This window comes from Mya arenaria, chromosome 10 (genome assembly GCF_026914265.1).
Source record: "Mya arenaria isolate MELC-2E11 chromosome 10, ASM2691426v1".
Lineage (NCBI taxonomy): Eukaryota > Metazoa > Mollusca > Bivalvia > Myida > Myidae > Mya > Mya arenaria.
The window spans coordinates 24,212,294-24,228,565 of NC_069131.1; the positions used below are offsets into that span (position 1 = coordinate 24,212,294).

General features: G+C 32.6%; 1 protein-coding gene across 1 annotated transcript; it reads right to left on the reverse strand.

Moving 5' to 3' along the window:
• Positions 1-4,927: 4,927 nt before the first annotated feature.
• On the reverse strand, positions 4,928-16,272 carry LOC128205577 (uncharacterized). The gene is made up of 5 exons (XM_052907308.1): positions 16,158-16,272; positions 11,335-11,401; positions 9,743-10,157; positions 8,886-9,067; positions 4,928-8,343 (listed from the first exon to the last, which is right to left on the reverse strand). Exons 2-5 carry the CDS (start codon positions 11,383-11,385, stop codon positions 7,012-7,014), a joined length of 1,980 nt encoding a protein of 659 aa, XP_052763268.1. The 5' UTR covers positions 11,386-11,401; positions 16,158-16,272; the 3' UTR covers positions 4,928-7,011.

Here is a 16,272-nt window from a genome sequence, read left to right on the forward strand (position 1 = left end):
TCAATGGCAATACCTCTACATCATATACTATAACTAAGATGCACAGCCTCTCAAATGCTGGTTAATTTATTTCAAAGAGTCTTGCATGGCGTCATTCTGTTAAACGACGTCAACAACATTATTTGCGGGTCTTTGTTTACAAATGTTCTATATTTAAGAACAATTCAATCGATTAGTTATTCACATGTTTTGTAATAATAATGGCTCCGGGATCACAATATGATGCGCCAGTGAACGATTTGAATATGTTTTGGGTCATGCACAATTTTAAAATATAATTACATATCAAGCTGCATGAAATTCGATGTTAGCTGAAATTAAACAACGTTTAATGACATCGTTTTAGGTTAGTACACCTTATATGTAAGTAAGTAAGTAAGTTAATAGGTAAGTCATTGTTTATTATTGTGACAAGTGTATATACAGGATAGATAATCTCAACATATAAGGAATCCGCCAGATAACACCCAGCCCTATGGGCCGATAAGTCATTAAAAAGGAAAGTTTACACAAAAATAGCAAAAAGATGCATATTGATGTAACGAGGTTATTTTGAACGAAAATGAAACATTTACTCTTACTTTTTCCCATTTCGGTTTGTAGTACAGATTATCTCCCTTTGACCATAAAGTAAATCGTTTCATAATGATAGTTTAACAATTCATCCGGTGTGAAATGTTTTTTACAGTATGTCTAAAATCCCTCGAGTTACTGTAAGTTCCATATCAGTTTTATCTGAAAGAAGGTGACGGAAGTCCTTCTATAGATAAAGCGGAAATTTCAAAAACAGTTAATGTGAAAGGCTGAACACCAGTAAGAAAGTTAAAGAAGAACCTAGCACATAACTGGTTTGAATGTAAACGTTCTTGTTACTTTGGGGAGACAGAAGTTTGTTTAGTTCTTTTATTTGTTTCTATTTGTTTTAGTGTGTTTTATCGTCAATATAACTGTTGTCTGTTTTATTCCGCATATGTCGGCCACTAGTCATTGTATGAAGAATTGAATGCTTACATATGTATTTATACCCGTGTAATCATGACAAGTGTATGCTTAAGACGGTTGACTGACTCAGACTTTCATCATATATAATTGTGGACTTCAATCACAACAAAGCAGTGGGTGAATATTAAAATAAACTCTTGTAATGCATTTGGGTCATTAAAAAGTTTATTTTTAATGACAAGATTGTGGTTTAAGCGACAGTCGATTTTGAAATTATGCAATCTATTATCGCCTATATAAGCCGTTTTGCTTTTCAGTCATAACCAGCATGAACTGCATTCACAAAAAGGATGTCCAGTTATCAGCGCATTGGTAAGAACATTTGTATTCCGGGTTCGATTACAGTCCTGAGAGTATGTTCTTTCGTTAAGTTAGACAGTTGTTAAATAAAGGTAGTGGTGCTCGCGAGGTGCAATTTATTGCGATTGAACACTGAAAAAATGATTTTCTCCCACCTCAGATAAGTAGATCCAAACATTTGGCCATGCTGGAAATCCGTACCAAACAAAAAAGACATGTGAAACTACTTTTCTTGTCATAACGCTTTAAATAAAGCTTTGTGTTTTTGCACTGCAAAATTGTATATCTACAGACGGATTGATATTTAGATCTCGCTTACTTATAATCAAATAATCTAGTCATGGATTTCGTCGATCTATACAATCTTGGACTTCGTTCAGCAGTACGTTTCAATTTTTTACATTCCATATCGAACCAGTTCAAACATAATTTAGGCTTCTTTGGTTTTCTAATTTGTTTAACAAATTGATCAGAAATGTTTAATATGCATTTTTGAAACTATTCAACCTATTTACTAATGTATGCACTTTATAAAGCGATTGAGTATGTTCCCATTATTATTCCAATTAGGACTCTACTTTACGCCGAAATAACAGATAATTCAAATTCCGCTGTATAAGCTAGTTGAATATTGATCGTGTCCTTATGTTATTATCAAGTTTTTGAGGTGTAATTTACTGTCATTTACCATTATCGATATAACCGAAACGGCTGTCGTTATTTGTTTAGGAAAAATCTTTTTTCGTTTCAGGTGTATATCGCGACTATCAAAAACTATCATTTGTTTTGTAATGATAGCCGTTTTTTGACTGTCCTTAATATTACAAGTAGCTTAAAGAAGTTAAACTAGAAACCAAGATAATTTATGTTCAGACAATTTTACTATACTAGCAAGATTTCTCGGAGATGACTCAAAATCGAAACATATAATTGATGCGAAAATAAAACCTTCCAGTGACTGCCTACGGGATATGCGTGTTAAAAATGCACTACTCAAAAATGCTGCATACAAATGCATGGTATGACATTCGACAATGCCATTGTGATGACGCTATTAACAGATGATGTATTTTGTTAGATACCGTCGGAGAACTGTCTTCAATTAGCATTCCAAACAGGATCGTGTTTACTTTGTAACCGACACCTTTAACCCCGATTCATTAAAGTCAGGTAAACACAAAGTAAGAAGCTCAACGCAAAAATTATTGATCTCTGTTCACAAATAAGTACTCATATTTTATGACAGTGATGACAAGACCCAACTACTTAATGACCAGTTGATTCTGAAGAATATGCAGAACATCTTTGTAGCAACTATGTTTTAGGAGAAAAGTGTAGCAGATCACGATGTATACGATGTAACCGTTGAAATATTTGTTTTCACCCTAACAAGAGACAGGCACACAGATAGGCAATTTTATGATCTCCAGTTACAGATGTCCTAGTGCTTCTAACGAAATTTCATTTGCTACTGGTGAAGGTAACAAGCGGCGACTTCTCTATGTTAATGAGATTGTTCAAAACAAAAGGGAAGCCATTTGTTCAGTTTTACAAGCCATTTGTTGCTCCACTGAGTGTGATGCAAAAAAATCGGTTTGTAAGGAAAGAGAACATGGCGCCATTTTAAATCCCTCCAAAAAGCCCAATTCCAATACCTGATTGATGCACTGTTTTAAATAGGTTCCCTCTTGACGGAATCAAACGCTCTCCCTGATGAGTGGTAAACCAAAATATACAATGGTGAACAAATTGAGATATGAACAAGTTTGCGAAAAACCAAGCTTAGTTCAATGCAACACTTTAGACTCAAATAAAAATTTCAATATGAGTTTGCTGCTGCTAAACAGGCATCCCTTGAAATGCATGGTCGCAAGGCCAACAATGCCGATCCCATAATTTAGTAATGCTAGAAATTCTTATCTTGCCCACGGGCGAAGATAAAATGCCCGTATGGAACTCCTTTTTTATGGTCGCCGCATAGTAATTACCTCCCTTGTTGAAAACTGTCGTCTGTAGCATCATGGAAACCTTATCTTATGGCAATATTTAGAACGCTAATTAATTATTTCTCGATTCAAATGTTACCATAAAACAGTTTTCACGCACCTTTCAAGAAATAATGCTTCACTCTCCTTAGAACAAGTGGCTATTAACATAATGTGTATCACTGTGCGCATATCCATGACAACTACGAATAATCGCATATCGATACGCAATTATTTTTACTAAGCATAAAAGAGTTCCAGCCAAAAAAATACATTTTTACTTAATTTTGTTTAACTAAGGTGGGAGAAAAAGCATCTACCATAGCCGCTCGTGTAAGATAGGTTCATTCCGACCCTCGCGCTGAGTGTTTTGCGGAAACTCGGTAAACCTCGTTTCCGCAAAACACCTTACACTCGGGTCGGAATGAACCTATCTTACACTCTCGGCCATGGATGATACTTAAAATCTACGTAAATGATACATAAATAGAAGGATGTATGACATATTACGTTTACGAATTTAATGTTGTTAGATAACCTCATGTCACGGAACATGTTCTTATCAAGGGTACTCTGTGTCTACAGCACATTTTTAATCTGTGTTTTTCACATTATTTGTACAGTTATATTATTATTGCATGGTTAATGCTATCTTGTTAACAATGACCTAATTAGTGAGGCACATTTTTAATTTTACAATCGGAATATCTTTTCCGACAATATTGCTAAAAAAGACACATCAGCCAAAAAGCTTAAATTATTTTGCAATCAATCGGATTGCCGGGTTGTGAAAAGTATTTTATTTCATTTCCATGGCCCATAGAGTATCATTAACATCTCAAAAATGACAAAATAAGGATCGTTCTTCTGCAGTGTATTTAATGTTGGCTCATTTAAAGTATCTTATTGCCATTAGTCAGCAAAGAGCGTAAATATATCAAGCCGTTTTAACTTTCGCTACAAAATTTGTTCAATTTAAATCTTATAACTGAAGACTGACAATTTCGCTGGGCTTATTTCTTGCATGAAAATAATTTTCTTTATATCAAATTTACAGAAAATAGTGAACGCACGTTTTCAAACTTATTGTCTAAAAACAAAGAAATAACATTAGATATCGGGTTTCGAGTAACGGCTAGACGCCTTCTAGCAAGTCTTCAAAACGTACCCGTGGCCAATAATTGGTCCCGACAGAGTCTATTTGTGTATACACGACCTTTATTAGCAACTATATAACTCGAACAAAGCCATAATCGCGCACCTTAGATTAATATCAACCCGTCGCCTTTTGTCAGCTTTTGCTGTACTGCGGGCCCATGCTCGAATTATACAAATAGTTTTGTTCAGAAACATGAATATTCAGAGCTTGCACATTCAGTTTGCAGCAATCTTGAGCTTTGGAGAAGACTCAACTTAATAAGATTTGCATAGGGAATCTACTTTTCAAAGTTCATTGTCGGAAAACAAACAAAAATAGGGCTTATCTATTTACAGACCAATTTATTTAAACAAATACGTATACTATATTTTCATAAGTGAATACTTTATGACAGCTAACTGAAAGGTGGCGCTTATGGCGGTTGGAACTGTTAGGCAGTGATCGTTTGGTATAATTTTTATAACAAAACACGACTAGAAGTCCCACTACAGTTTATTGTTGTACTATATTTTCTCTCATAAAAACATACAAGCTGAATTAATTAGTTTACACCTGACAAATGAATACATATTAAAAATCAAAAGATCATTTCTGTTTCTTTGTTGAATCTCTAAAATCAATCATCATTAAACTAGATACATACCAGCATTTATGTACAACTAAAATAAATATCTGATTAAAACAAAATTTTATACGTTTTAAAAAGGTAGAAGTATACCAGGCGCTGTATTGTTTACTTTTGCATACTCTTAATTTCAAAGAAAAATCATCACTACAAAAAGGTGTGAAATGGCCAAATAATAAACCGTTTAAAAATTATGTTTATCTTAGTATCGATGCAAAACCGTTCGGAAAAAATATCTACTATGATGCTACAATTATTATCTGTATAAAGGAGATCGATAATTATTACAAAATATATTTTATCAGACGGCCAGAATTGAAACTCTTTTTTTATCCAAAGGGTATGGTTAGTCAAAATGTGAGTTGTTTGAGTGCAAAATTCTTCATTCCATCAAAAATGTCGTCAGGCCACTTGATAATATCTTTGAAATTTCAAGTAGATATTGAAACAACATTGACTTTTAAATTTACATCCACTTCACAAGAAAATGATAAAATAACCAGTTCTGACAAGCACAAACACAATTTCTTTTGTCAAGCACTTTGATATCTATTTCAATTTTATAGCAATACTGCGATTCTTTTAAATATTGGTTATTCAAAGCCGTGTAAACACTGTGGTGATTCATTGAGACAAGAAAAATCGGATTCCCTCGTAATTGTAAACGTGATTCAACAACATAAGTATTGTACTGATAAGACCATTACCAAATCACAAAAGTTTCAAACTATAAGTGGTAATCAATATTCAAATACATGCACCCTAACATCAGACTCATACATTCAATAATCTTAAGAGATGGCTTCAAGTTGCAAACAACTATATGACAAACAAAAAGTAACACTAGCATAATAGAGGTATGCTTTGCATACTCAAATAAAAAAGATTTATTTGAGTCCTTTTAAAAATTTCGTTTCCAGGATTTTACCTGATAAAATTGCAAAGGACGTTCAAAACAATGATATATGTTATAAAAAGCATTTTCCGAGGAGCTATACATGTGACATATCATCAAACAATTGTATACACACCTACAATATTTGCTAAATAAACTTATTTACAATCCATACTTTAATCAACTCTCTTAACCATTAAGTAAGACAAACTTCATTCATGCATTTCTGAACAAACAGTAACTTATGTGGTTTCACATGTTTTTCAAGATTTCCCCCAATATCTATTATACACATTTTATAGGATTTTGAAACTGACACCACTCGCTCTTTTCATTGAAAATGTCAAATCCAAATAGCTTATTGCTAAATGTCACTACTTAATCATTTATAAATGTTTCTTACCTTTGATCATTGTTTTCTAAAGAAAATGAACTTTTAAAATTGTAAGCCGGATACACAATGCAATGGGAATTTCTCTATAATAAAAGTGATATATCAGATAAGAAAATTATGTTTATCCATTTTAATGGAGATCAGGTTTCATACAGTTCACCCACTTCAATGGCATTTTAGTTGAAAGTTCAATTACTATCGCCAATACTATTGGTTCTGTTGACTGTTTATCACATAATGAAATGTAAACACATAAAACTACAATACGTGAAATATTACCACCACCTGTTTTCTGTATTACGCATGTAAAATATAACAATATCACTTCACATGTGTTTGAACAATTGCATTGAATTTTGAATTAAAAATGCCTAATTGGAAATATTCCAACAAGTCATAGGTTTATTTCTCATTCAGTTTTATAATAAATTAAAAGTTAAATGAAGCCGTTAATTCTTCGTTTAAATCCTTAAAGGAAAACGTGTTATTTGTCTAAATTGCGTTTAAAAGTTCCAAATCCTTCATCACTTAAATATTTTCAATTTGGGAATGGCAGTATAAACATATTACAAATGAGTATGTCATCTAGTGCTGTTTGATTTATTATCATTCAGGTTTCGCTAAGACATTAGCTTTCAACAGGATTTACTTTTAAAACAAGGTAGATCCATACATTTCTCTGTATTCTTTTATCTGTTCAACTTCTAAAAATGTCATTTCGGCACTCAATGTAAGTTGCGTGGCTTTCGAATCAATATTAGCTCGTTTTCGAATTTCCTTTAATGACTGTACACGTTCGGTATATCCAATTTCCTTATCCAGTTCTTCGCATTTAATCAAAGCATCTATGTACTCAGTAGCCGACAGCGGACTAGGTCTAAGTGCAATTTCCTCCAGAGTGTTGTTACACAAGTGAATTGTCTCCAACATTTTATTTACAACCTTAGTGTTTATTTCAAATTCTTCCCTCTTAATTTGTATTATGTTTTCCAATGTTGGCAATTCACCAGTGGCAGTTTTGTATTTTTGCTTCATTTCTTCCACGGTTTGTATTTCTGTGACATATTCATTCGTAACGATGTATGGTGAGTTGGTGTGTTTGCTCCAATGACATTTCTTAGAACAATGAGTGCAATTTCCGTCTGATCCCATTGCACTGCATTTTGCTTTATCTTCATCGTTTCCGTAAATACAGCTTTCATGGCATGTCAGATTGCAATTTCTGCAATTTGTGGTATGCTTGTTCGGGGGAAGATCTTTGTGCACTGGTCTTTTAGTTTTTACTTTTATCTCAAAATCTTTATTAGCCCTGATTTGACTTTTGTTTTCTTCAATTTTTTTGATTTGTTGCTCGATTTCATTCATTTTTGAAAGACCAAGGTCAACAAGTGGCATCAAGTTCCTCTTTGTTGTTTCGAGTTCGTTTCTGTGTTGTAAAACACTTTTTGTCATTTCAAGACTCCTTGGTGTAAGAGTTGTCAGGAATGCAAAGAAATGCTTAAAACTGTTTAATCCTAGATTCCAAAACATAGATGAAAAGCCACTACTGCTCGCAGATCTATTTCCTGCAAACAATGCCGAGTTGTTGAATCTAAAATCTTGTCCAAATGGAACATTTGAAGTCTTTAGAGCATGAAGTACAGGTGGCTCCTCACCATCAGCAAACGTTATCAACGTGCAGATATTCTTCTCAATGTCTTTTCCGAACAATGACATTATCTGTTGAAATATGTATTTCTGAACTGCTGTCAGTCTTGCGTCCGGTGATTTGACGAGGAAGCAGACGGCATCAATTATTGTCACACCTCTCGGAGGTTCTTTGGAAAACAAATATCGAATCTGATTGATGAGCTCCTCGTCTCTCTCAAATCCTCTTGTATCACCGAATCCAGGAGTATCGATAATGTTGAGCGTGAAAGGGATTCGTCCACTACCGGAAGGGTAGATTGTGTAGCATGTTATCCAATCAGTTTGTGATACTGCCTGGAAAATATTAATTACAAATTGCAATAAGATTTAAACAGTGATACATGTTCTATGATTAACTAAAATACGCAAAACACTCATGTGAAAAATAAGGGCTTCTACGTCGTGTCTCGTACAACCTTAAGTGAAGTAAGTTCCTGTCAAATGACACGTATCTATGAGACGAGTAATATATGGATCGTGCAAAATTTGACAGGCATTTAGGTCGACCGTAAAAAACTATAATTAGGTTAACAATGGGTTATTTGTTTTAAATCAAAATTGAGTGTTATATTAATTAACGAAAATAAAATCTTTACTGATAATAAGGATTATCTTATAAAAATTTAACTTCAATTTGTAGTAGATTACTGTAATTGAGAATATATTTTAATATATGATTCCATAATTAAACGGATATTGGGACATTTTATGCATCCAGAAGTAGCTTTTATTTTCTCTTAGCATCTGCTTTCTTGTTAAAAGCATTGCTTAAATAGAAACAAAATATTTATATTGTTTTACTTTCGTTACATTCCGATATGATTAATCCGACATACCTGGTTTTCTTGATGTCCTAACTCTAGGCCTTCCAATCGAATTAACGTAAATCTGAAATCATCATTGAAGTTTACACCGAAGATGAAGTTAACCATTCCATCCACTAAGGTACTTTTCCCACTACCTGTTGCTCCAACAAGAACAATGGTTTTCTCGCCAACATTGATCTTAGGGCGGGTACCTGAAATATATATATATATATATATATATATATATATATTTATTTTTTTTGCCTTTAATCGTTTAACAAATTTGTCAAGGAATTGCCTGTTATTTCGGCCTTTCCTACGCAATAAACTCAACATATTTTGTTGAATTCCCTGGGTTTTTTTAAAAATGTTAGAAACCCTATTTGTTATTATTAAAGTAAAATTGTATGGATATTTTGTACCCTCTGAAATACACTAATTGCTAAACGTTCTTTTTATATCTTTCACCTGTTAAACCATGTATGAAATCAATAAACGTTCACAATTAAATGTTTTGAGGGGCATACTTAAATGATTATAGTCAGAGTGATATGACTCCATTCATACAACAATTAGTTTACAGTTCAGATGTAAGAAAACTTAAATGCCAGCACACTTAAGGTAAAATGATTCCGAGTTGCCATATATTATAGTTTTAACTTTCGAATATTGTAAGTTAGCATGCATCTTTTCCTACGATTTGAACAAAACTGTTTTGTTTTTGCTCTTTTTAAAAACTGATTTTTTTCTTTTGAATACATTTCATTAGGTGTTAAAATTAATTCTTAAAGTAAGTACGGATTAACATTGTTACTGATAAAAAGCATGGAAATAAAGCTATATTTTAAACAGCTCAGAGTAACCGGTAATTCATGTAAAATTTATACCTATTTCGAACCGTCTTGTCTTTAGTGTTTCGTCCCTGGCTTCTTTCACTTCTTTTACTGGAATTCTGTATTTTTGAATTTGTTCACTTGGAATATTCTCCGACATTTCTCTCATTTGTTTAGCTGCTGAAATTTTTGTTTTGATCGTTTTGCTTTCAGGACTAAAATCACCCTCGTCGTTTTCGTTGACAACCCGGACCTTAAAAGAATACTCAGTATCTGGTTTAAGCTCAGTAATAGTAAATGACCACTTCTTGATAGTATCGTCGGCTGCTAATTTCCAGCGTGATTTGTTTGTGATATCCTTCAAAAAAACTTCAACATATTCATCATCCGCAAGATCTGGCTCCAATTTCCATGACAGTTGAATACGGTCTGCTCTTATATGGTCAACAGTCGGAGAAGCCGTTACTCTCTGAAATACACCGACGAATGACTGAACATGCAGAGACATTTATATAAACAATCAAGGCCGATAGGTGATGTGTCAAATTTCAAAACAAAATACAAATAAGACTCGTCATAGACAAAATGGTCTAAACGTTAAAGAAAGGAACTTCTCTCGGGCCAGCCTTTGTCATAAAAACAAAGCAATGGCCATTAGCGTAACCACGATATATATCACACATTTCTTTCATGCTATACTTTGTCTCCTATTCAATATCACTTACGTATTTGTCTGTTGAACACAGAAATGGGTCATGTTTGAAAACAATTGAATCAGAATAAATAACTGCTTAACTAGAAATTTTCAGCGAGTCATACTTCATTTATCTAATTTAATGATGTATTCTTATTTCAACAATTAAGTTTATTTTTTGGCTTAATCATGAGGAGGAAGCGTGATATTTGCTCTAGGGTTGTTAAAAAGCTTTCTCAATGACGTCCAGCAATTTCCATTTTTAAAAAAGAAATGACGTCATTAGCATATTATATATCTATGACGTATTGTAATCGGGTGTGATGTCAAAATTTAAAACAGTCAATTTTGTTAAAAGATAATTGTTTGTGTTGTGAATCTAACTGGATAGCATGTCAGTATGCATGATTTTTATTAAAAATTAAGAAGATCGGATATTTTGTTATCTATTCTATATCTATAAAATTATTGTTAGGTATCTGAGCATTTCAATAGTGCTTACATACTCTGAAATTCGTGGCAATTAGAGCCACAGCTATTTGTTTTGGAAATAGTTTCAAACATTGTGTACAATCTGATTTTTGGTAAATTGTGTATCGAATTCTGAAAGGGTGCTGCCAATCTTTTTGTTTCTTTCTATTCATGGTCGAGATCGTAATTTATTGTTTATAGTAATCGAATATCGCGTTTGAACCTCTCCCAGCAGGATAAGTGGGTAGCTTGGGCTATCAACAAGCCACACGCGTATATCCAGTTTCAAATTACATAAACCAAAGGAAACGTACACATGTAATGCGCTGCTCATTCATATATTTTCCAATCTGTTCGTCTAACCTCAATAATGATGCAGTTGTATAGGATTTCAGCCTTTTCTCCACTCTCATACAAAACGTTCTGCTGCTTAAGTGTATGTACTGAAACAATAATGTAGCTAAGATTTTGTTTTACTTACTTGCCCTGTTGTCGTATTGACCGGCTTTGACTTTTTGAAGAAACCTGCCATATTGACCAGCTTCCTCCTATGAAAAGAAAAAGAAAAATAATAGTTAATTTTAAATGTGTTTTAACATTTTCAGTTGGTGAAATCAAATCATTCAATTTCTTTCTTGTGATGCATATGTCTGATCCATGATGTGACTGTATCATGTCATAATCTCATTAACATTAATTAGTGTGGCATAATTTGCATATGTCTTGTTTGCATCATACATGTCTTTTATTAATAAGGAATAGATATGTCGCTTATCGGCAACGCCCATTATTGTTGACAAACATGAATAGTTTTCCCATAGTCGATGGTACATCCAAATTTACCGTTGCAAAACGACAAAGGGGGCCATAAAAAGGCAATAAAAAACTTTCAAACACGAGATCTATTTGTACACCATATTAATTCACTACAGATTAGTTTGAACTAATGTTATGATTTTTTAAACCCTTCTTTTTTGTAACATTGACTTTAATTACATGAACCCAAGATATACAACTTCAAATGCAGGCTTACGGCAGATCAACTATCACATATTTGTGAATATTAAGTCGAATAAAATTTCTGTTCTGTTCTGTAATGACATGACCTTATATACTAATTAAATCAGTATTACACTAAATTCCATGATACTCCATTTGCCTATTAATTTTAATTATTACTCTCCTTTGCACAGCCACAAACAAAATACATGACGCATACTTTTACAATTTCAAATTAACATTCCTCTTGTCCGTTTTATGAGTCTTGCTCATGTTCTTACCGATATATGGAATGTAAGCAATGCCATATCTCTAACCCTTACTGAAGCAAACAATAGTTTATACCTTTAGAAGTGCCGACAATACACATGCTAGTTTACCTTCACGTAGAGGTGTATGTGTCACGCTTTTGGAGATATCATCGATACAAAATTGACATATTGATAGTTTTATTTGGAAACAACCAGGTTTAGGGTTCTTAGGTAGACTTGCTAAAATATTATATTTTAATGTGACTAAAACTAGTTTGATGAATTAAACAAATGCAGATTGGTTTAACTTGTTATCGTATTTTGGATATTGTTTCCCTTACGACATGGTCTACTGTTATGGATGAGTGGTTTTCCTTTAAGTTGGATTTATGATTTAGATTATTTAGATTATGAAATCAAAATGAAGTCAATGAACATCTTTAAGCGTTAATAGTGGAAAAGAAAACCAGGCTGAATTTAAAGAATAAGGTATTCTACCCATTACTAGCCAGTAAAGGTTAACTTAAAAATATCAAAAAGTAATTTACCATCAAACTTCACAAGCAGTAAACAGTTCTAGGAAATAAACAAAGTTGCCATAGGAACAATATTTAGTACCTTATGTATTGATACCGACGATACAGGAGTCCGGTAAACGTTTTCAGACTTCTACAAGAAACATATAAAATTGATATATTTTATATATTTCACATACGTGTTTGATAATTGTCATTTTTTTTAAAAGAAGTCATTGATATAGTTTCAAAACACATTACGCTTAATTGATGTGAAAGTATGCAGTTATATGTTTAACATAATTATTGAATAACATCAATGCAACGTTTTATTAAACATGCATTACCTGAAGAAACTTGTGTGTAGCGAGTATTCACGGTTCTGTAAAAATGATGCAAAGGAAAGATAGTAGTGAGTCACTCTTACAATTTGCGCAAATTAATTTTACAGAATAATGCATGACGTCTTTCCGTTGTCGTTTTTTCGAGAGACTTTCTTTTCACTTGAAACCCAATCTAAATCGATTCGGTTAACAAAATAATTGTAAAAATCACCAGTATCAATACATAATGCGTCCTTGAAGAAAATGTATACGTTTTTGAACAGTCGAAGGAAATTGTAGTAATATTATATGAAACAAGGAATTTCCAAAAACCAGCCGCATGAAAACCGATGTTAAACGGAAATAAAGAACTTTAAACCACGTCGTTTATGGGTCGAACATCTTAAAATTGCACTTAAAAAATCAATTAACATGAAAACAAACCCCAAAGAAGTATTTGACCATATGGAAAAAAATGTGCAATGATATTAAGCTTGTTTTTTTCGCTCTAATCTAAATTATGTATCATGTTTGTCAACTATATTTTTATATCTTCTATCGATTCTGAAATTTTGCAATCGATTATCGGCTACAAAAGTGTTTTATTCTATTATTTGTTCATGATTTTGGTTTTGAGTCTTTACCAGCAGTGAAAGAAAGTAATCTGGTAAGCGCAGTAATTGGCGCATTCCTTTGTAGCAAATTGAATGCGATTTTGATTCCCGTGATAGGCGTATGTGTGTCAGGTTAGCTAAGCTACTCGTTAGATATAGCTTGTAGTGCTCATGAGATAAAATTTATTAGGAGTTTACAATGGAAATAACAAAAACATTTATGTTATTAATAAATATCTTATATTTAATTAAAATATATTATCAATAATACTTCATTGTAGGATATAAAATATAATATTTTTATTGTTTGCTCAAATTAAGTTTTGTTGATTGAAAAGAAAATTTAAAAACTTCATACAGTAAAATCAACTAATGCTTGTCCTCATAGATACTCGCTCGAAAATTGAAGGTCGGACAGTGAAAATAAAATATCAGTGTGGAATATAAAAAATGCTTGTTTCAATAATAAAATATCATCAAATTAGAGCGTTATTTTACTGGTAGTATTGATTAAAAGTGTAAGTGAAAATGATCTAGTTGGCCGAACATATAGTGTATCACAACTGGTTCTCTCAGTTCCTATCAGGGTGGCATCAATTTAACAAAATTAAATGTGGGACTAGGAAAAGCAAGGCATTTCAAATCGATAACTTTAAATTCAATCTTCATTGTGTCACGTTCAAACAATCAGTATAAACTTCAAGCAACAATGGTTTCTAACGAAAATTAGCGGCGCAATTAACAATGCATCGGTATATTAAATCCTACTGTTCCATAAATAAATGGAAAAGGATATCTGCTTTCCAAAGCAAAGTCATTGTGTGTTTCTTATCGAAAGATATCAACAGTGGTCGCATTAATAGATCAGATCATAACATGCAGATATGAAACATTCGCCATTTATATATGGGACAATTCGTTAGGATTTAATGAATTATGCGTATGAACCAATGACACCGCCTAAACAATTTATCCATGTCCATTTCTAAAGGCAGTATTTCGGTCGAGTAAATAACAATGATATAAAAGATAACCGTAGCAAGAAAACTAATGCATTAATTGAATACATGTTTGCATTCAGCAAAGATCATGATAAGTTATTATTAAATGACAATAATCGCTAGAAATAGCCTCATGTTTAAAAATGCAGTTTTGTATCTGGATGCATTAATAAGCAATAGGGCGAAGATCTTGACACTTCATGAAATCTGTATATTATGTAAACAAACATTTTTTTTGAAAGTATTTAGTAAATGTCAACCTCTAAACAAATCCCAAGTATTAAATGATGTATGGATGAACATTTATGAACTTCAAGGATTGGTATAAAGTTAGCCGCACAATGATGATACACACATGTTAACAGAGACAAATATTAACAGTAGTAGCGCTATTTATAACTTCATTGTGTTTGGATTCAATAAGCATGATCAATAATTATTTCCTTTTGCTGTTGAGAGTGTTTGTCTATCGACATCAAGTAAAATATCTCAATTTCAAGACAATTAAAAAGCAGTGCCAACGGTATTGATGAGTCCTTGAACGTCCCTGTCAATATTCTTTAAAATAGCGCATGCCTTTTTTCTATTTGATCGACAATTTTAGCTTTATTGAATGTCGCAGATAAAACAAATATTCAAAAATGAAAAAAGAAGTCATATTTTACTCCAAGCGTCAGCGTATCAGTAAAATGTTGTTATCACCAATTTAAAATGTAAATCGGAGTTCTGCCAAAACTACCATTGGGTATTATAAAATAAAAGGCCCTTTTACAGGTTATCATTGAAAGTGAAGTATTTATAGTATACCCGTACTATTAAGCTCACCCAGCAATAAGGTAATACAATACTTATTATTCTTAACTATAAAAAATATCAGAAAGGTAATGAAATATAAAGAGTTAACAAAATTAAACAGATTGAGTAAAAAAATCATAGGTTGCATTTATTAAACCATGGCGTGTTAATCAAACCTATGGCCCGAAGACATGACGTCACTTTCGTTTGCTTGAATACATAAGTTATTCACGACGCTAATGGATGCACAGAGGCCAAAACTATTTCAGCATATAACAAAATCATAATAATGAATATATATGTTTATAACTATAAGTTATGTCATCCTTTTTGTCACAGCCGCCGCCGTTCTTCACCGATTGGCATTGAACAGGTAGTCTTATACACTATAGAAATCATGCTAAACCCATGTCCAAAGACTGCAGCCAATTGTATAAAACTTTGTAATTCTAGCAAAACTGGTAAATGATTGGTCAATATGTATTCAATATTTACCACAAACCAATCGTTTTATTTATGTGTGCAAATTGGCCAAAATATTGGACTTATCCACTTTTTATAAAATTGGCAGCGGACGTTTATTAAAAGAATATGAAATTAATTTACAGTAAGTGTTATGTATTTTATACTTTGGTCAATTAATGTTGTCTGCCTTGACCACGTTTCGTTTGATACATGCATACTAACAGACACTGACGTATACATACAAGTCATAATATATGTACATGTGATTTCTGTTTTAACGAACAGTTTCAAGTCTACAGTAAAAATACATTATTTGTTAAATATTAGCAAATTTCACATACCTGTTACGCCGCGTTATATAATAATATTCACCTCATATACATTTTAAACACTAAACATTTTAATGAATAATTTGGCACAGTGACTGCAGGGTATCTATGTTAGTATTGGAATGAG